Source organism: Bactrocera dorsalis, chromosome 6 (assembly GCF_023373825.1).
Source record: "Bactrocera dorsalis isolate Fly_Bdor chromosome 6, ASM2337382v1, whole genome shotgun sequence".
Classification (NCBI taxonomy): Eukaryota; Metazoa; Arthropoda; class Insecta; order Diptera; family Tephritidae; genus Bactrocera; species Bactrocera dorsalis.
In genome coordinates this window covers 23,845,323-23,867,029 of record NC_064308.1, presented here as the reverse complement: position 1 = coordinate 23,867,029, position 21,707 = coordinate 23,845,323, and the positions used below count along the sequence as shown (strand labels likewise).

General features: G+C 40.8%; 1 protein-coding gene across 5 annotated transcripts in view; it reads left to right on the top strand.

The window, feature by feature from the left end:
• The window catches only part of LOC105227957 (uncharacterized), a 47,317-nt gene that overhangs the window by 10,834 nt on the left and 14,776 nt on the right, over nucleotides 1-21,707 (top strand). For 4 of the 5 annotated variants that reach the window (XM_049460095.1, XM_049460092.1, XM_049460093.1 and 1 more), the window contains exons 2-4: nucleotides 17,517-17,836; nucleotides 17,893-18,157; nucleotides 19,570-21,645. In XM_049460095.1, coding sequence (XP_049316052.1) covers nucleotides 17,517-17,836; nucleotides 17,893-18,157; nucleotides 19,570-21,645 — 2,661 coding nt within the window. The remainder of the gene's footprint in view (nucleotides 1-17,516; nucleotides 17,837-17,892; nucleotides 18,158-19,569; nucleotides 21,646-21,707) is intronic. The other variant, XM_049460094.1, reaches the window with a different exon arrangement.

Below are 21,707 nucleotides of genomic sequence, written 5' to 3'. Positions count from 1 at the left end.
GATGCGGATTGTGGCTAGACGTTGTTGTTGTTTTAACGGATATGCTAATCCCCGTTAGGGTGGTAAGGGTCATCTGTGTTGTCGTCGAGGTCATCTAACGGTAGGCCCAGGAAACGCGCTGTTTCGACGGGGTCGGACCAAAGGGAGGAAGGTGTTAGATGAGTTGGGTTTGTGGGGCATGCAAAGAGGTGGCCAGTGTCATGCGTCATGCGTGTCTCGCGTTTCTCGCGGCAACTGGAGCTCTTCATCTGCAATAGGTGGTGCTTTGACTCCAAGAACGCCATTCACGGGAAGGGAGTCGGTGAAGGTGTTAATGGCTCCACTGTGAATGGTGGTCAGTACCTGTCTGAAGTCTGTAGCGTCCGAAGTTCGGTCGGCGTACTGTACGACGTCGTCGACGTAGTCGAGGAATGACCTCTTGATGCTCCTAGGAGGCGGCTCCGCTCCAAGCAGATGGCTGCAAGGGTGATTCCTACGGAAACATCCCAGCAGGAACTGCCTGGAGAGGAGTTCATTATGCTCCTTTACAGGAAGCATGCGCGTCTCACTATGGAGGTGTTCGATGGGAGACATCAAGAGACATCCCGTCGTAGTCCGGAGTGCTGTGTTCGGGCAGGTCTGTAGTTTCCTCATCTGCGTGCCACTGCATCCAGGCGACCATATCGGTGCTGCGTAGTTGAGGACCGGCCGGCCGATTGCTTTGTAAGTTGCCAACAACGTTTCTTTGTCTTTTCCCCATATGCTGCCGGCTAGCGACTTGAGGATCTTGTTGCGGCTCTGTACTTTGGCGATAATCGCGGTCGTATGGGGAGTGAAGGAGCATAGACTATCAAAGGTTACGCCTAAAATTTTAGGGTTATTGACAGTCGGAATTTTGACGCCATCGACTGCAATATCAAGCTCAAGTCTATACTCCTTCGTCCAGTTTGTGAATATAGTCGCTGTGGATTTGGTGGGGGAAAGTTGGAGATTCCGTGCAGTGAGGAAACGAGAAAGGTCGGAGAGGTAGCTGTTCACTTTTGAACACATGCCATCGATTCCATTGCCCGACGTCAATATCGTGCAGTCATCAGCGTACGAGGTTATGGAGACCCCCTCTGGTGGTTGTGGGAGTTTCGAGATATAGAAGTTAAACAGTAGTGGGGAGAGGACACCACCCTGCGGAACCCCCTGTTTAATTTTCCTCAGTTTAGATGTTTCGCCTCGAAATAGTACGGATGACTGGCGACCACTCAGGTAGTTCATGGTCCACCTCTTTAACCCTGGAGGAAGCGTTGTTTTTTCTATGTCCTGCAATAGCGTTGTGTGGTTGACTGTGTCAAAGGCTTTTGACAAGTCCAACGCTACGAGGATCGTTCTCTCACAGGGTGGCTTCTGGTTGAGGCCACGAACCACCTGGGTGTTTATGACGCTAAGTGCTGTGGTGGTGCTGTGCACTTTTCGGAATCCATGCTGGTGGCTGGCTAGGCTCAGGTGGTGAGTGAAGGTCGGGAGTAGCAGGGCCTCAAGTGTCTTCACTACTGGGGAGAGGAGAGTTATCGGGCGATAAGATTCCCCTTTGTTGGCGGGTTTCCCAGGTTTCAGTAGTGGCACCACCCTTCCGATTTTCCACACATCGGGTATTTGAAGGGTGGTTAGTGACAAGTTGAGGACACTGGTGAGATAACCTACTCCCGCCGAGCCTAGATGCTTTAGTATTAGCATGTTGATTCCATCAGGGCCAATGGATTTGGATGATTTAGCTTTTGTGATGACACTCTGAACCTCCTCGCCGGTGAAAGTAAGTGGCGCGCAGTTGTTTGGCATTTTGCGCAGCCGCCGGTTAACACATCTCTTAGCTTTGTCTACCGAAGGGTGCAGTGTAAACTGACGGCTAAAATAGCTCGCGCACTTCTTCGGGTCCGAAGAGGCATGACCATTGAATTGAACTTCAACTCGGTCGTCGTGTCTCTTCGGATTAGACAAAGCTTTGACAGTAGCCCAAAGCTTACTCACACCGGTGGAGAGGTTGCAGGACTTCAGGTGCTCTATCCATTTCGTCCGCTTATGTTGATTTACCACTCGCCGAATCTCCAAATTGAGATCCCTTATTCGGGGATCCCCGGGATCGGCATGGCGTAAGGTGTCGCGCTCATTAGCTAAGACAGCTGCTTCGGCTGGGAAATTGGGGCGGATTTCCGCTATTCTTCCAGCCGGGATGAAGCGAGCAGTAGCTGCTGCGATCACCTTGCGGAATTGACGTTCGCCAACGCATACGTCCGTAGGAATGGGTAGAGCGTTGAAGGTGCTCTCAGTGAATTCTGTGAAGCCGACCCAATTAGCTTTTTTGAAGTTAATGAAGGTACGGTTGTCCACAGAAACGAAATCGGGAGGCTTCTCGATCGAGATAATTATGGGCAGATGGTCTGATGCAAGAGTTAGCATAGGTCGCCAGGTTATGCTGTTTATCAGGCCACCGCTAGCAATGGTAATATCCGGCGAGCTATTACAGGTGCCCATAACTCTGGTGGGGGCTTCGTCATTCATTGTGCAGAATGTCGAATCGTCAATCTGTTCCGCCAGCTCCATCCCCCTACGATCATTTGACAGGCAGGAATGCCAAAGATCGTGGTGCGCGTTGAAGTCGCCTAGTACCATACGGTTTTCACCACGAAGTAGCGCACCTATATTCGGGTGATATCCTGTAGGGCAACATGTAACTGGGGGGATGTATATATTAAATATTTCGAGCTCGACATCGCCTGACCGGATAGCTATGCCCTGACATTCTAGGGTAGTATCCCTGGGGTCGATGTCTTCTTCGATTAAACGATACTGCACGGTGTTGTGCAATATGAAGGCTAGGCCACCACCACCATCTCGCTCGCGATCTTTACGTAAAACGTTGAAACCTGCACAACTCAGAAGATCTGAGCGGCTGTTTAGCTTGGTTTCTTGGACCGCAGCTATCGATACACGTTCCCGATTCATAAGTGCAACTATCTCCTCGATCTTGCTCTGGAGTCCGTTGCAGTTAAATTGAAGGAGTCGGGTTTGTCGCGGGTGTCCGTGGGTGATCCTGGGGGTGAGGGAGTGACGTGTTGGTGGTATTTGTTGCAGCTGCAGAACCCGCGGGGGCGGTTGTCGCACTGGGGTGTTGGTTGGCGACGCCACTGTTGTGAGTTGCGGGGGCAGACTCCTGCAGCATGGGGCAACGTAGGTGACATTCCACTCACGTGTGGTGCGCAGGCCGGAACACGTCGGGAAGTGGCACCAGCCAGTGCAGGAATTGCACTTAACTGATGCGACGTTCCGACGTATGACAGCCTGACACACGGAGCAGACTGTGCGAGGAACCAAGAGTTGCTGATTGGTTCTCGCACGAGGATTGGAGCGGGATGAAGGTTGGGGGGGGGGGACAAGTCAGAGTGGGAGCTGTGTTGCCTGTTTGAGCTCCTGACCGTAGAGGTCCTTTGTTGGCCACTCTGATTGAGTGGCGGCGCGGCGCGCGAACAGTGCAGGTTGCACAGCCGTGGAGGCTTGTATCGCAGTATTGCGCAGACAACACGGGGCCACGTAACGCGTGGTCCACTCCCTGTGGGTCTTAAGGCCTGAGCAGGTCTTAAGATGGCTCCATCCATTGGATGTATTGCACCTGACCGAGGTGGAGTTTGGATGGAGCCTTTTAGCGCAGACGCAGCAGAAAAAATCCTCCGGACCCGGGTTGGACTCAATGCCAGCACGAGTCAGGAGGATACGGAGCAACCCTGCTGCAAGGCGTTGCTCTAATGACGACAAACATAGATTAATGCTTACCGATCCAAACGGGGTTAGATCGCCGAAAGGCTAGACGTTCATTCACCGCAGTGAATGATAGTACTCGGCGACGGAGTCTCTCTCCCACCACGAATCCCACACCAAACCTGCGCTCCTTTATATGGCCACTGTAGTAAATGTCACAAGGACCTACTCGTCTCTGTCCTTGTCCCGTCCATCGCATTTCTTGGACGGCGGTGATGTCAGCTTTTGTTTTCACGAGGACATCAACCAGCTGGGCAGCGGCACCTTCCCAATTAAGGGACCGGACATTCCAGGTGCATGCCCTCAATTCGTAGTCCTTATTTCGTTTGCCATGGTCGTCATCAAAAGGGGGGTCTCTCATCCGAGGCTGGTTATGACTATTCACTGGGGGTGTTTTTTTTTACGTGGCGGGTCCCAAACCCAGCGCACAACCCTATGCAGGGGATGCTTCGCCTTCTCACGTTAGCTCGCCTTCAAACGGATGTTCTTAGGCTACCCAGAGGATACTTGGTCAAAGACCGGAAGTCGTGAGCTGCTTGAGTCACATGTAAAAGAATCGTTTCTGGCCACTCCCAAGTGAATGGCAATCAGAGAACTTTCCTCACTTGCGTGAACTTCTACATATGACTCCATCCTCCAACATAGTTGTCTTAAAGTTCCGCATTACCGAATAAGCCCATACCTAATAGTTTTGTTTATGATATTGAAGAAACTTGTTTTTATAATTTTAATAATGCATCGTTGTACCCAATCCCCATATAACTATTATCAATATTTTATTATTATATGCGGCATTTCATTGAAACTCAAATATCATCTTTTTTTGTTAATATAATTAAGCAATGCGAAAAGTAGATAAAATAAGATTAATAACTACTACCCCTATCTTCTATACCAGTGGTTTCCAAACTTATTTTGTCTACCGTCCACTTTGAGAATAAATATTTTTTTAGCGCCCCCATTTTTTCACCTATTTAAAACCACTATAACTTCAAATTAATTATTGTGACCTATATATGTATATTAACGGAGAATTCTAAACGAAACTTTTACTATAACCAGCAACTTGAAACCTGAGCGCAGTAGGTAACATACAACGGCGCTTAGGTCTCAAGTTAACTCTTACGGGCTCCACCTGCCAATAAGAAAGATTATTCAAACACAACTATAGTATTAAAACAGAGAATCTTTTATTAAAAATCAAACTAAAATAATCGATCCATTTATAAAAACTAATGTGAAGGATGAATCTGATGCTGTTTAGTAAGTTTGTTAATATCAGGTTCTAATTTACTCAAGAACAGTCGCAAGTCGCCACGTTCGGTAACAAGCAAACGATTTCTATTTTTAGTAAGCTGTGTTGTCACAGCACTAAATCAACGTTCACATAAATATGACGATGGGAATGCTATCAAGAATCGTTGAACGATTGACCACAATCCAGGGTACAATTGCGAAATCGGTTTTTGTAGCCAAAATTCTTGGTAACCATTTTTGAACTTGATTTTTATTTCCTCGTTTGTTCTTCTTCCAGCTGAGGTGACATTGCTGTGTTGACATTTGAAAACGGATCCAACACCCAGTCTGGTATTTCCAAGTTCAAAATGTCCAGGTATCTTTCGGTGAAGTCAATGTGGAGGTTTTCCAAATGTTGGCAGTAGGCAAACAATTCGTCGTTACTGCATGATACTGATAAATTCGGAAAATTGTGAAACTTAATCTGCCCAGATTCTTTTTGTGTAGAAGCAGTTTGGCTGCGAAAGCAGCAACGACGTTTTTTATTTTAATTAAATTTAGTTTATCACCTTGCAGTTGGAGATTCATGTCGTTGAACAATTTATACAGGTCTGTCATCTAAGCTATATCATTCTTTGATGTTATGAGCTTGTCTTGAAATTCTGTATCTTTAGTTTCCAAGAACTCTATAACAGAATCAAACAGGTTGTAGAATCGAGTCAGACAATTGCTTCTAGATAGCCAACGAACTTCAGTATGAAACAACAAACGATTGAAATCCTCGTCATTAGTAACACAAAGCTGATGAAATAATCTATCATTCAAGGGCTGTTGCGGATTTTATTGACTGCTTTGATGACATATTGCAGTGATTGAAATAGTTTTTCGTTTAAGTTTCTAGCAACTAAATGTTGTCTATGAATAACGCAATGTACACCAAGGACATCTGGAATTTGCGCTATTAAGCCTTTATGGCACCCTATCATAGCCGGAGCGCCATCCGTAGCAATTGAAATAATATTTTTCAAAGGAATCTCTTCGCATCGCAAAATTGAATATGGTTTCGCCTTTTGTATCGGTCTCTAAATTTCTAGCAAATAATAGTTCTTCACATATTTTCTCATCTTTAATAAACCTTACGTAAGACAACAACAATGCTTCATTAGTTGGTAAAGTGGACTCATCGAGCTGAATTGAGAATTGGCTTGTCCTCAGGTGATCGCACAATGATTCTTTAATGTTTTCAGCCATTTCATCAATTCGTCTTTGCACAGAATTATTACTCAAAGGAATTTTTCGGATAATAATGTATCTGCGGCCGGTTTATGAAGCACGGTAGTTATTGCTTCATTTATTGCTGGCAATATTAACTCGTCTCCGATGTTATGTGGTTTACCTTTTTGAGCAATTAACAAAGAGATATTGTACGAAGCTCGAAGTCCGTCGTCATCTTGCTTAGCAGCCGCCGAAAATAGTTTTCTGAGTATTATGCTTCTTCTCTAGGTCTTGGAAATATGCTACATTCTTGTCTCTCTTATCTCGATGCATTTTATTCAAATGATCTTGCAGTCTTGAAGGCTTCATTGATTCATTCGAAAATGTTTTTAGACATAGAAGACACAAAGGCGAGGATGGGTTTGTGGGATTTTCAATGAATCCGAATTTAATGTATTCCGCACAGTATTGCCGTCTCTTCTTTTTTACTTCCGACATTGTTTTGCTTTGAGAAATACGTTTAACTTCGCGAGTAGTGTAAAGGAGGCGTAAGTAATGCTCATCTATTGCGCGCAAAACCACAAATGAATATAAAATAAATATTACATTCTTTATATAGGAATGTTTAAGCACAATTATTATATAGTAGTCCAAAAATATGAATTCTTATTTGTCCTAGAAATACATTTGTAATAAAAGGATCTTTCTCCCTTTCGTATTATCTTATTTTTCCCAGAAATACATTTGTAAAAAAAAGGATCTTTCTACTTTTCGTATTATCTTATTTTTTCCAGAAATACATTTGTAAAAAAGGATCTTTCTCCTTTTCTTATTATCTTATTTTTTCCCAGAAATACATTTGTAAAAAAAAGGATAAAGATCCTTTTGTTATTTTTCGCATAAAAGATTTAAGGAGTTCAAAAGCTCAAAACGTGCGCTACATCAGCTACCTACCCGACGTCATTTCGCAAGTGATAAAATAAAATTTTCAAGAGCTCAAAGCATGCGCTACATCAGCTCGAACCTACCTACCCTACACCTTTGCGCAAATGATTATATTATGATAGCAAATGCCCACATACAGATGTGGCAATGGCAATAGCAATACGTTTGACAGTTAGTACTCTATAAATTCTATCCGACCGATTGACATGATTTTCATTTTTTCTATATTCAATAAAATTGGACAGATATATGAACTACGCGGAGATAAATATATATCCGAGTTTGAGAAATTTTTTAATTCATATTAGTTGATGTTCACAAGTTGTTGAGAGTCGAGAGCTCATGTAGTCGTTGTCTAAGAGGCCTCCTAGCTAAATAAAATTACAAATAACCCCCCAGGCCTCTACACAACGCCCCCATTTTCTTTCTGGGTCTCTTACCGCCCCCCTTGACACCTGCAGTGCCCACAAGGGGGCGTTATCGGCCACTTTGGGAAACACTGTTCTATACTGATAATGATCAGATTGAAAGGTGAATTTTGTCCATTTCACTTATGTCAACGATTTTCCAGTCATCATAGAATTTGGTAAAAACCTCCGTCGTGATGACCATCAGAGCCTTCTTCGATTCAGATTTTATATCGTCAATTGAGTCAAAACGGTGTCCTCGTTGTGGTCATGTGAATTTGCTGAATAGCCAGAAGTTACATGAAGGCAAAACAGGCGAATGCGATGGTTGCAGCACGATATTAGTTGAAAATGTGGCGAAATGATCACGAATAACCAATGCAGTATGAGATGGTGCATTCTTTGTTCAATAAATTTAGACATAGTAAAATTTAAAAATTCACTTTTAGAGCCTCACAAAACGACGCGTATCTCAAATACTAATGAATATTTGACGTTAAATTCGTCATAGATGTCATTAACAGTACTACCAACTTACTGAAAATTTACCGATTCGAAAAACACGCGATGTATAAATTACAAATTAGTAGGATACCTAATATAGAATTTTAAATTTCCGGTTCGCTTTAGATCATATATGTACATATATTGATGCAAGATATATTTTATACTTATACAACCCAAAATCATTGTGCAAATCAAGACTTGTATAAGTCAATATTGTGCTAATCACTTATTGTATAGTACTAACCAAAAATTATTTTCAAGTAGGTAGGTAGGTAGGTAGGAGTGCAGCCCTATCGGGCTCAATTAGCACTGATGTGCCATTTTGATACACTGTTCGGGGAATATCCTGTATCTGCTGTTACGTTCCACCTTCTCTCTCAAACCATTTTGAGGTTTCGATGAAACTACTTATGTCCGATATGCTTTTGGTGGAAATCCAATCAAGGTTTGGTGCTTGGTGGATTCCGAGTGTTTTGTGTCGGATCTGTGCCAGAGCTGGGCATTCGCAAAGAAAGTGAAAGATTGTTTCCTTGTTCCTTGCTACTCCGCAGCCACGGCAGATGTTGTAGGGCATACCCATTTTGGACGCATGTTCCCCAAATGGCCAGTGCCCTGTTGTGGTAGCTGTTATTCTGTATATACTTTTTCTTGACCTATTTAATAGGTCGTTGGTTCTTTTCCTGTCGTATGTTAGCCATAATTGTTTAGCTATGACGCATTTTGTAATGTTTTTCCACCTGTTGTTAGCAATTTGTTGAAATTGTCTATTCATCTCTCCTTTGATCGATCCTAGCGGGCTCGGTATGAGCTCCGCCTCGGATTCATTGAGGAAAGCTCCTGCCTTGCCAACTCATCTGCTTTTTCGTTACCGAAAATGTTCCTGTGGCCGGGAACCCAGATCAAGTTTAGCTGGAGCTTGTCTTTTATTGAGCTTAATGCTCTCTTGCAGTTGTGAACTATACTGGAATTTGTCATGGGTGAAGACAATGCCAGGAGAGCCGCCTGGCTATCCGTAAATATAGTTGCTTCATGTATATTCCCGTGATTTTCTAATAGAACTTCGCAGGCTTTTTCTATGCCTAGTACTTCTGCTTGGAAGATGCTAGCCGAGTTCGGTAGACGTATGGAGAGATGCCCAGATCAGCGGAGAATACCCCCGTGCCCACTCCGCAGTCCATTTTGGACCCGTCGGTATAGACTGAGGTGGTATCCTCTGCAATTGAGCCTCTTCTCCATTCTCGTCTAGATGGTATCCTCACCTGGAAGTGTCTATTGAAATCCAGCTTTGGGAGAATGTAGTCTGATTTATTAATAGTGAGCTTGTTTAGAATTACACTATGTCCGTAGTTCTGCTGATTCCAACCTCCCAATTCTTTTATTCTTATCGCCGCAATAGCTGTTGTTTTTTGAATAAAAATGTCCATTGGTAGTTGATGCAGGATCACATTGAGCGCATCAGTCGGACATGACCTGATTGCGCCCGTAACACCCGCACATGCTGCTCTTTGTATTCTATTTAATTTTCTAATGTTGTACTGTTTGTTTAGCGCTGGCCACCATACCAGAGCTCCATATGTGAGTATGGGTCTTATGACCGCTGTGTACATCCACATGATTATACTTGGTTTGAGGCCCCAATTCTTGTTGACGATTTTCTTACAAGTATAGTAGGCCATGTATGCTTTGTTTATTCTTTTTTCTATATTTATTTTCCAGGATAGTTTGGCGTCAATCTCCACCCCCAAATACTTAGCTGTTGGGGATAGAGTGAGTGTTGTGCCGTTAAGTACCGGAAGTTGAAACTGAGGTATTTTGGTTCTGCTAGTGAATAGCATCAGTTCTGTTTTGTTCGGGTTAACTCCTAGACCATTGCTTTTAGCCCATAGGTTTAACCTACGAAGTGCTCTTTCAATAATCTCGCTGACTGTTGAAGGAAACATTCCTGATACCAACAACACTATTCTGCATATGCTACTGCTTTCACTCCTCCACCGTTTAATTGGAGGAGTATTTCGTTCAGCGCTACAACCCATAGAAGCGGAGAGAGGACCCCTCCTTGAGGCGTCCCTCTACTCACATAACTTGTTTGTGTTGCAGCGCCGTTTGAAGCTATAATCTTCCTATTTTCAAGTATCGATAGTATCCATCTGCACACAGTGTCATCTATGCCCCCATGCGCCAGAGAATTAATTATCGTATTTACTTCTATGTTATTAAAGGCGCCCTCTATGTCTAGAAAAGCAGCCATGGTGTATTGTTTGTGGTGTAGTGATTTTTCAATCACACTTATCACCTCGTGAAGGGCGGTTTCGGTCGATCGGCCCTTTATGTACGCATGTTGGGACTTCGATAACTTCTCCGCCATTATTGTTCTTACGTGTATATCTATTAGCCTTTCTAGTACCTTCAGCATAAATGAGGTAAGGCTTATAGGTCTAAAATTCTTGGCATTCTCGTGTGTTCTTCTGCCTGGTTTCGGAAGGAACACAACTTTACTCCTTTTCCAACTTCTTGGGATGTAAGATAGTTGAATGCTTGCTTTATATATATTTTCAAGCCTTAGAACCATTGGTTCTACCAGTTTCTGCAGCATTATGGGCATAATCCCGTCAGGACCTGCCGCTTTAAATGGTGCAAATTATTTATGGCATATTTGATTTTTCTTTTGTCTACTATTTTGCTTCGATAGTCAGCTGCGTTCACCGGTGGTTCCGGTTGAACCCTCGTTGAAGGTGTTTGCTGACTCTCGGGGAAGTGTGTTGTGATTAGTACCTCCAGGGACTCTTTTGCCGAGGAGGTCCAATCACTTGCCTCCGCCCTAATGTAGGCAGTATTAATATGGTCTTTGGATAGCATTTTACTCAGCCTAGCGGCTTCTCTGCAACTTTCAATCGATGTGCAGAAAGATCGCCATGAGTCATTTTTAGCTTTCCTAACTGCTTTTTTGTATTCCTTCATAAGGTCTTTATATGGCTGCCATATTTTAGTTCTAAAACTCTCATTGAAAGCTTTCCTTAGTTGTGTTCTCAAATTCTTGAGTTCACTGTTCCACCAAGGAAGAGACTTTGTCTTTTTCAAAACTGTTAGCGGAGTAGATTTATTAAAAATTGTGATTAGGATTTTTTCCAACTTCTCTACTTCTGAATCTAGTTCCTCTGGATTTCTGATACTCTTATTGCCTCCCTTTTCGAGGCATTTTGTTGCTATACTGGTAAATTTTTCCCATGCCGTTCTTCTAGGGTTCCGGTATGTGAGAGGCGGACTGTACCTCTCGCGGATGCTGAAGAGTATCCAGGAGTGATCCGACATGGAAGGCTCATCGGATACCCTCCAGTTATCCACAACGAGACTGTCTGTGTCTGTTGATAGCGTGAGGTCAAGAACTTCCTCCCACCTCGGGAACCTATCCGAGCTTGGGAAAATAAAAGTTTGCTTATCGCCCTTGTTGCAAATACTTAGATTACTATTCAAAATATACTGCAAGAGTGACTCACCTCTGGTGTTTATACTGGAGCTTCCCCATACGGTGTGCCTTGCATTTGCATCACACCCTATTAGGACATCATCCTTCTTGTTCTCCTCTACTAGCCTGGTGAGCGGGGCCGGTGGTATGTCTTCGTCATGGGCCAAGTAGGCCGAGACCAAGAAGAAGGGCTTTTCCTTCTGTTCCACCTTCACCACTGTGATATCTGCTCTGCTGTAATTAGGACAAAGAAATGCATTTATACTTTTATTGATAAGAATGCATGCCCTCGGTTTACCTCTGTTCCGCGTGTAAAACAGGTTATAATTGCTGCTGTTTGGCCCTTTTATGGAGTCTTCATTGACCCAGGGCTCCTGTATTAGGCTGATGTCAATGCCCCCCTCGTTCACGAGGTTTGTCAGATTCGCTGTAACACTCTTAGAGTGCTGCAGGTTAATCTGTATGCATCTTATGCTGTTGTTATTGGGCATCTCGGGGTTCTTCAATGCCCACATTCCTTAGCAACTGGCTGGCGTCGTCGACCTCTTTCGTGTCGTCTTCGTCAGCCTATTTGTCGCCTTGGAAGATTTTTATTCTTGCCTTACGTATTCCGAAGCTGATTTTGTTGTCAGTCTTCTTCAGAGCCTCAATGGACTCTTCACAAATGGCTACTAGTATTGGCTTGCTTGCTTTGTTCGGGTTTTCCTCCTTTATAAGCTGCCACTCATCTATACCAGGTATAGATTTGTTCTGCAGCTTAATGCACCACAGGAGTTTTTCGCCTGGCTCCTCTAGTGGGGGTAACCAAATGCGAGCCCGAGGCCTCTTTGGAATATCCCTGGCGGGTATAAGCCTCAATTGGAGGCCTACAAAGGCGTTGCTAATTTTAGCAACACTACCCGTCAGGAAATCTAGCGAGGCCTGGTCCGCGTACTTGATGGCCCTGTAGCCCCTGAGGGTCTCAGGGGAGTCAAACTCCGGGAGGGGACCCGCAGGATTGTCGAGTACATAGCTTAGCACCATACTTGACAATCTGACATCGATCTCCACCCATCTCTCCTGAATAGTGCTCGGAGAGGAGGATTTCCCATCTATTATGGCCACCTGCAGGCTATCCCTGGCAACATCGCAGAAATGCCTTGCCGTTGTTGTGCTGCTGTGTTCACCCTCACTCCTCCTCGGTTTTTTGGGCTGAGCTCCGGGTACTTCTGTGGTGGAGCGATTTCTCTTCTGAGAAGTGCTCTCTCGTTTGCTCTCTTCTTGAGGTTATGATTGCTTCCTTTTCAGGTAGCTCTCATATTCCTCTACAATGGATTTGAGGCGCTTTGTTTCAGCCTCATCAACTGGGGTACCGGCTGCCTGGTCTTTGGCTATCTTCCCTAGTATGAAGACCGCCCTCTGGTACCGGGTTTTCCTCAGCTGATTCTGGGATTTTTTGCGTTTCTTCCTGCTGTCTCCTTTAGCCGCCAGTGCACTTTGGTTGGTGCTCATGGCAGCCTTGGAGGTGGACGCCTCCTCCCTTAAATTTGATGGTTTGTCTGCTGTATCTACCGGTGTACTTTGGTTGGTACGTCCGGTAGTACTCTTACTTGTCTCCTGGCTGGAGGCAAGCAATTCGTCCTCTTCGGATTCCGTGATAGGATTCCTATAAATCATGTCCGTAGTCCTCGCTATTGTCGTCGTCATGGTTGTTGTTGTAGTTGTTGTTGTCAAGTTGTTTGTTACGTTCATGTTTTGGTCCCACGAGTAATCCGGAAAGGGTTGGTTACTCGTCCGCAGAGCCGGTATACGGAGAGAAGGCGATTTATACCTCCGACCTCGCCCGGGCATCGGAGGGGACCGTTCGCGATCAGCTATTTATTACCCCCCGCTGACCATTCAGCCCTTGGCACGGGTACCCCGACACCTTGGCTTAGGGTGGTGTTGGTTCGGGTATCCTCACAATTCCACAACAGGAGATGGGCGTAAAACCTAGGGTTTATTCATCCATATCACTATTGTGGGAAATTGTGAAGTGTCCCTCTTAGTTCGTAAGATTAGAGTGCGTTTCCTTTGGGATGCACACTTTACTCTTACTTAAGCCCCTTCGCCACGGCAAGGCGACCAACTTCAAAGAGGCTATTTTCAAGTAGTCGTGTCTCGCGTACAACTATTTTGATTGCAAATGTGCGTTGTATATTTTGATAGCTTCGGTTTTAAAATAAAATAGGAGGACAATTGAAAAAAAAGAGTTTGGTGTGATGAGCTCCTTGACAAACACATAAATTAGGATACATTAAAATAATACCTTGTCGAGTTCTAAAAACTCTGTCTGAAATGTTTCATTCTTTTCTGCCCTGTTTTCCATTTTTCGCGATACGATGTAATGTGCACATTATAATTCCAAAACTATACTGCAAATTGCATAATTATCGCCATACATCACAAATTTTTTGCGTGGGCGGCCTTTGGCCGCGCTTCCAAAAAAAAATAACTCTGGTCGGTCCAACACCTGGGTGAATTAAATTTTTTTCGCGTATAACTCCTTTTTGCGTGGGAGGCCTTCGGCCGCGCTTAAAAAAAAATAACCCTGGTCGGACAAACACCGGGGTGTATCAAATTATTTTCGCGTTGAACTTATTTTTCGTAGGCGGCCTTCGGCAGTGCTTCAAAAAATTTACCCTTGTCGATCCAACACCGGGTGTATACATTTTTTTTCTCCCGTAGAACTCATTTTTACATTGTTGGCCTTCAGGCCGCTTAAATTTTTTATATATTTTTTATTGTTTATAAACGATTATGTTTCCTGTATTTAGGGTATGATATTTCTTTATATTTTGTTTGGTTTTAGTTTGTAAAATATTTTAGTATGGTAAAACTGATTATTTGACAGTTCGTAATTCATTTGTTATTCTAAAATTATCATAATTCAACAATAATTTAAATGTATATTAAAAGCTATTTTTGCACTATATTATATAAAATAAATATGTACAAATGAATAAGTGATACGTATGTAAGTGTATATAAAATTGAAAAATATAAGTGCAAAATTAATTTTATATACAGAAAATATGTAATTAAAATATTGCAAATTTTCAACTTTAAACGTGAATATCTCGAAAACTATAAGCTTCCTGCGGCTATAATCATATATATTCGTAATCTGGAGAATCTCCTCTATGCGACCTTACCCATTTTATTCCCGAAATCCTGGGACGGTATACTAAAGCCGACCCGTCCCAATTTAATGAATATACACTTATCTTTATTTTTTATTATAACAACTTAACGCTTATTACTCGTAACTCGAGTCAACTTCTTTTTTGCTTAATGCTCTTTACTAATCAACACTCTAAATACATCTGTGTTTGTTTCACAATCCGGCACCCCTATTGTTATCAAAACGTCCCCATTCTATTAGGTCTACAACTATGCTTCCGCCGTTTTCCAATAGATGTGTATAGGGTCAAGCACTGGTCGATTAAATCATTTTATATCGATCTTGGACATTTGTGTCAACATTAGCCCAACAAAATATTTGTGGATATCTGTTTGCATCCCAAACTTATTCTCAACTGAGAGTGTCACTTTTTGAGCCGAATTGTCGACATTTGCGGGAAATTTTGCTTTTCTTTTTTAATTCCAAGAAAAGTGCGGCTGAGGACCCGTCCACGCTTTACTGAGGCTGACACATACAGTATGTCAAGAAACTCTTTACACACTGAAAATTTACAGCATTTTTTTTACTTTGCATACAAAAACAAACACCTTCTGTTAAATTTTATCTAATTTTTTTTAATGTAGAACTGTTGAATAGAATGCGCTTAATTAATAAGTGCAAAAACAAATACAAAATATTGCAAGGTTAAATATTAATTCAACTAAATAGTAGTTTACACATTTTTGACACTGTCAAGAAACTCTTTACACATTTTGTTTTTTGCTTGTGTTTTGTTTTTCTTGAAGAAAAAACGGTACTTTTACCGCTATCTATGATTTTGCAGTCATCGCCTTTTTGAATTCTTTCTCATTTAATTGTGAAATATTGATAAACGCGTGTCATAAAGCGACTTTCTGAAATTTTTAAAATGCCTGGAAAAAGATTGACCTTTGATGGAGTCCAACGCCTCCAGCACGTAGTTAATGCTAAGGGGGGACATACCAAATGTTAAAGTTGATTGAGATAGTATAAGTTATTAAATATGTTTATTAAACCGTAGCTAAAGCACTTTGTGTAAAGAGTTTCAAGACAGTGCCAAAAATGTGTAAACTCATATTTTGTTGTTTTAAAATTTTCCCTCTCGTTGTATTGTTTTTATTTTTGTGCATACTAATTTAAAATTTGCTAATTAATAGTTCTGCATTAAAAAAATATTGAAAAAAAATAACTAAAGGCGTTATTTTTGCATGCAAAGTCAAAAAATATGTTTTTTTTTCAGTGTGTAAAGAGTTTCTTGACAAACTGTACATAGATAATACTATTACTGTACTACTACCATCTATATGATTTTTATTAGGTATTAAAAAAATATAGAATTTGTGTAAAGCAACTTGTGTTAGTTTACAAAAAAATGGACCATAAAGCATTTCGTATGTTAATTAAGCATTGCTTTTTGAGGGAATAAGAGAAAACACTTTTGGACCGTTTTTATACAATAAAGCCTTAAATTTACAAAAAAAAAAACGGCGGAATCAAAGTTGTAGACCTAATAAATTTTTGGAAACTACGAATTTTACGGTGTACAGTAATTCTAGCAACTTATCGTGGATTCTATTTGGTTCTAGCGTTCGTGAAAAATATTTTTAATTTTAGTAAAAGCAATTTCACACAAACAACTCTAGTGTTTGAATTTGGCAGTTGACAACTATTTCGTAAAGTTTGACATTTTAGATGCCATACATACTCAGAAGATTTTGACATACCCGCGCTATGTGTGGTTTAAAGTAACTTGAAATATTCATCTCGACCAAAAAATTGAATAAAAATTGCGAAATTTTCGCTCGATTAACTGTTGCTTAAAATTATTTGAAATATTCATCTCGACCAAAAAATGGAATAAAAATCGCGAAATTTTCGTTTCTCGTGGATTATCTCATCAACAGGGCATATTCGAACTTAATTAAAATTTCGGCTATGAAATGAAAGCTACATCAAAAACCAGTACTTATCGATGGTGTCATTCCAAAAGCAATTTCAAACGGTTGTAGTTCTGGAAACAATTGGTGCTGTTTATACGCAAACTAATATTGCCAGATCGTTGTTCACGATGGAGCCCACACAATTTGTCGGTTGCTCGAAGAAAGGCTCGTGTCGATTGGTCGGGAGATGTGTTAATATAATACGATTAGCGGTGCTTCGAAACAGGGCCATAAAATCGTAACATATGATCAGATGTTGATATAAGCGTATGCGACCGTAAGTAAGGAGCAGTTGACTGTATATGTTTTCCAAGATGAGCGGAAGCGGCTGGGATTTAGAATAGCATTGCCTGATTTCGGGGTTCAAAGGGGTATGTACGGATAGAAGAAGTCCTCCAGATCAAGAAAATAAATAGCAGAATAGTAAATTCTGTGTGGTGCACAACGATTTGATTGTCAGTTTTCTTTCAAGAAACCAAATAATTTTGTTCTAATTTTTTGTACATAACTTACTCAATTTATGCTATGCTAATGAAAATTCAAATTGTTTTATGTTTATACTAATAATATATTACATGCTCAAATCGTGCTATGTCTGCGTTCTTTACTGTAATTACCAATTTTGCATGTAATACGAAGCACTAGAAATTTAAAAGTTACAATTATTGTTTGTTTCAGTTCTGCTATTGATTTAAAAGATACTAACCATAATGAAAAGCGGTTATTAAAACTTAAGTTTCATTAAAGTTGCTCCTACGCATTCGGATTCGTAAAACGATTAATAAGAGATCAAAATTTTTTGTGAACTAATAAATAAATATGTATGTGTGATTTTTTTACAGATAATCGAACAGAGGCGTGCTTGGATGATATTTATATCACTCTTAGAAATTTAAATATTAACATAAGCGAACTGTTGGATTATACCAACAACGTGGAGCCAGTGCCCTTAGCTGTAGAATTACCAAAATTTCCGGCACATAAGAATACAAACTTGAATTTTTTGAAGCCTGGAAGTAAGGAAGTTCTTATTCGTCCTGTCCATATACATGAGTATCTACCACCTATGTTACCAGCAGATTCAAAAAGTACCTTGCCTTCGCATTACTTACACTCTGATTCACCATTCTTTAAATCGAGTTCGATTAATGTGAGTAATGATGTAAGTACTAAAATTCACAAAAGTACATAATTTGTAATAGAATTATTATTTGTCAGTGCGAGACTAAAACGGAACGTTACTTGCCTACATTTGCCAACACAGTAACTTGTATGAGTACTCCGAATGGGCTAGGGGTTTCAAAAGATTCCCTTGATCCTTCCCAAGAGGGTGCTAACATCACTTTGTGTTCGTCATCCCATATGTTTGATGAAGAAGGACGTCCTACTAGAGAAATAAGTAGCGTTGTTATGACAACAGGCGGCTTTATATCCCCCGCAATTGAAGGAAAACTTCCGGATACCAAAGTACCAAAATTTGTCGGTAAGGTTTATTAAGCACTAGTCTAAACTCGCGACTCCGCTCGCTCCTTGTCGTCAAGGATATCATTTATTGTGATACATTATAAAGGAATAGTTAAATTAGTAATCCGCATTTTTTTATTGACTTCGTTAATCACTTAACCCTTTCATGCCCGAATTAAAATGGGCTAAAACATTTTTTAGGACAGATATACATATGTTAGTCTTAACTCAAGTATGAAGAGATAAAAATTTGAAAGTCCTTAGTGTCCTGGTTCGTTAGCTACAGGATGTTACCTATAGGCAACAGCACTTTTACAGAATTATTTTAAACAAACTCAACACTTCTCCAATGACTTATTTTTATTTTTAATAACTATCTTACCTTTATTTATTTATGTTGTTCCCTTGGGCTTACAATAAAACAGTTATCTTTTTGTGTAAACGCCTTTTTTCGCGATCTTGACCACTTCATACGACAAACGCCACTGAATGAACCCTTGCATGGCTTAGCATAGAACAATTCACTGTAAGCTAACACAATACACCAGACTACATAATGCAAAAAACCGCGCGTCAAAAAAATTGAAATTATATGTACAATGTTGCCTACAGACATCATCGGACATGAAAGGGTTAAGGAATAACACAAACGTAAAAACGTATAATGTTACAACATCTCAACAATCTCTGCATCTGCGTCGTATATCGTTACACAAATATATGCTTCTTATTATAGTGAATAATAGTGCAGGAGTAAAGCAGAAGAGGGCGCGCCTCACGTCCTATATCTAATCATATGGTAATGTTTTGTTCAACAGTCATCGAAAGTTATTGCAAAATCGACGCTAAAACCCAGAGAAACCCCCCGTAAGAAAACACAAACTTATTCGTTCTTTTTAAATATTGGATTGTTCTGTGCAATGCTTCAGGTTCTTGTTCAGTTACAACTATCACTATAATTCATCTACATATATGTGTATGTAAAAAAAAACCACTGTACCCTGCCAGTAGCTGTGTAATGTAATTTTTTTTTTTGTAGTATTAAAATAATATTTAAATGATTCTTACATGAATATTGAACAATTGCTTATGTTTTGAAATATATATTTTTTCTTTATGAATTGTTTTGGCTTTAAACATAATCCTATAGAGAGTAGCCTATGCCCGTCCCGAGGTTACAAGCTACCTCATCACCACTTTTTAGCCAAATCGGTTTAGCCGTTCTTCAGTTATAAATATACACATAAATTGCGAAGTCGAGGGTGAGGCCGCCATTAGGACCTTCTCCCGGACCAAAGGAATACGCGTACAAATTTTCACGTCTTTCCGTGCTGTGCGTGCGTTCGGGCATAATGCGCGGACATACAAAAAAGGCGTTTTATTCTTTTATATAAGATTTTCTCAAATATGCATTATATTTCTTTTTTTTAGAAAAGCTAATGGGCTTGGATGCACCACCGCCCACATCGCCTGCTGCAGTTGTAAGTTCTGAAAAATTTAGAACTGCAGAACACAAGCACCACAGTAATAATACCACACCAAAAGCGGGTGTTAGCGAAGCTGTTCACACCTGTACATTGCAATCAAAACCGCTGCTAAATGTAGAAAAAATAAAACTTGTTGATGGCGTAGCAAGCCAGCTCCTGGCGACATCTTCGAAGCATATGATTGCGAACGAAAATGTATCTGATATAACTAATATAAGCGTTATAAAGAAAGCTGGGTGGAGTCCTTTAACACGCCATGTGCAGGTGCCAACTATTGCTACGAAGTTGCTAAATAAAGCAAAAAAGAAAAGTCCACTTGATCTGCAAAGTGCATTGATAGCAAAAACTTACCTACCAAATGCCGAAAATTCTAACACTTCCTTGATATCACCTCGAGTGGAAAATTCGGAAAGACTTCATAAAAAGACTAAAAAAATGTTGCTAAATTTATTAAAGCCAGGACTCGAATCATCCTCAATTTCATCAGATTATAGTAATTCTGTTCTTCAGCGTCATAAAATGGAAAAGTATCTAAAAAAACAGTCAAAACATAAAAAAAGAATACTGCATAAGCAAAAACAGGGCGATGTTTTGAAAAACTTGGAGATAGCAAAGGTTCTTGGAGATGAACTACCGGTACCACAACCATCGAGTACTAAAACCTTGAGCAATATCTCAGTTATTAAGGAAAGCTTTCTTCCTGAAGCTTCAAAAGAAAAAACGTGTGCTCCGAAGGCCAGCTTATCGGATGTTTCTCCTCTGTTCTCTCAATGTAGCGCTACCGATAATAGTTGTAGTGTTAAAAACACTGAAAATGATGCTGTCGATAATGTGAAGCTGTCTCTAAATGCTACTTCTCTTGAAAAAAAAATCTTGTCGGGTGTTAAATTATCGACAGAGCTTGATAAAAATAAATTAAATATTTTTAAAAAAATTTCGAAACAAAAGTCACAAAAACCAGCATCGCCGAACAGTCGCGTGCCTTCGACACAATTATCTGGAGGAAATGATGTTCAATTTATTAACCTTCCTTGCGGTACCACAATTACACCCACGCCTACCAATCTAAAATGTATGATAGCAAGCGACACAAATGTGCACAATTCCGATCAATTAGAAAAAAAATCTAAGGTGTCGGTTAATTGCGAGCGAGGTGCTGCTGGCTTGGTCGAGAACATATCTGCTAATAGCATTACAGACGTTATTATTCCAAACCAAATAAGCCAATTGCCATTACAAATTAGCGAAGGTACTAAACCTAAAAAACGTGGTCGTAAGCCAGGAAGCAAAAACTTACCAAAACAAACAATTGTAAGTCCTATTGGCTCAAGTGATGTTTCACATACGAAGAAAATGAAAAAGTTAAAAGCTTCTAAATACGATCAACAGCATCGTCCTCATTTAGAAACAAAACTTTCAATGGAACTAATTAATCCAGTCGATAATATGACTCCAACTTTATGTTGTGGCAGTGATGCCATTACCTCTAGTCTATCATTGAATATAAAGGACATTCGGAAAGAACGGAAGAAAAACAAAACTAAAAATTTAATTTTGAATATGTCCATGAACGAGCCAAACGAATATAACGCTGAAAAAGTCTTTCCAACTAAAGAAGAAGTCAATACTATTAATAAAAAACTTATGCGCATGGACACAATTTTACAACCATTAGGATTATTTAATGATGCCATGGTTGATCCGAATTCGGATATTATACAAACTTCTTCTCATAAGCCATTGCCTTATAAGTCCCCTACAAACAGGAAGAGGCTTTCTCCACAGATTCCGCTCCAATTACATACAATTCCAAGTTTAATGCATGGTGCCCATCAGTCGTTTACGCCTAAACCGGCAATGGGCGGGATCCCTGATCTCTTGAAACTCTGTCCGTTTCCGTCTGGACCTGGTCTCATACCGCATACTGCTCAGAATATGTTATTTCCGCGCCTACTACCAACATTTCATTTACCTATTCCTAATTTGCGACAGCAAAGCGCCGCGAAACCAATAAATATAGGTAAGTGCGATTAGAGTCCAACAACGGATACTTTAACATGTACGTAGCTTACACAAAACTTT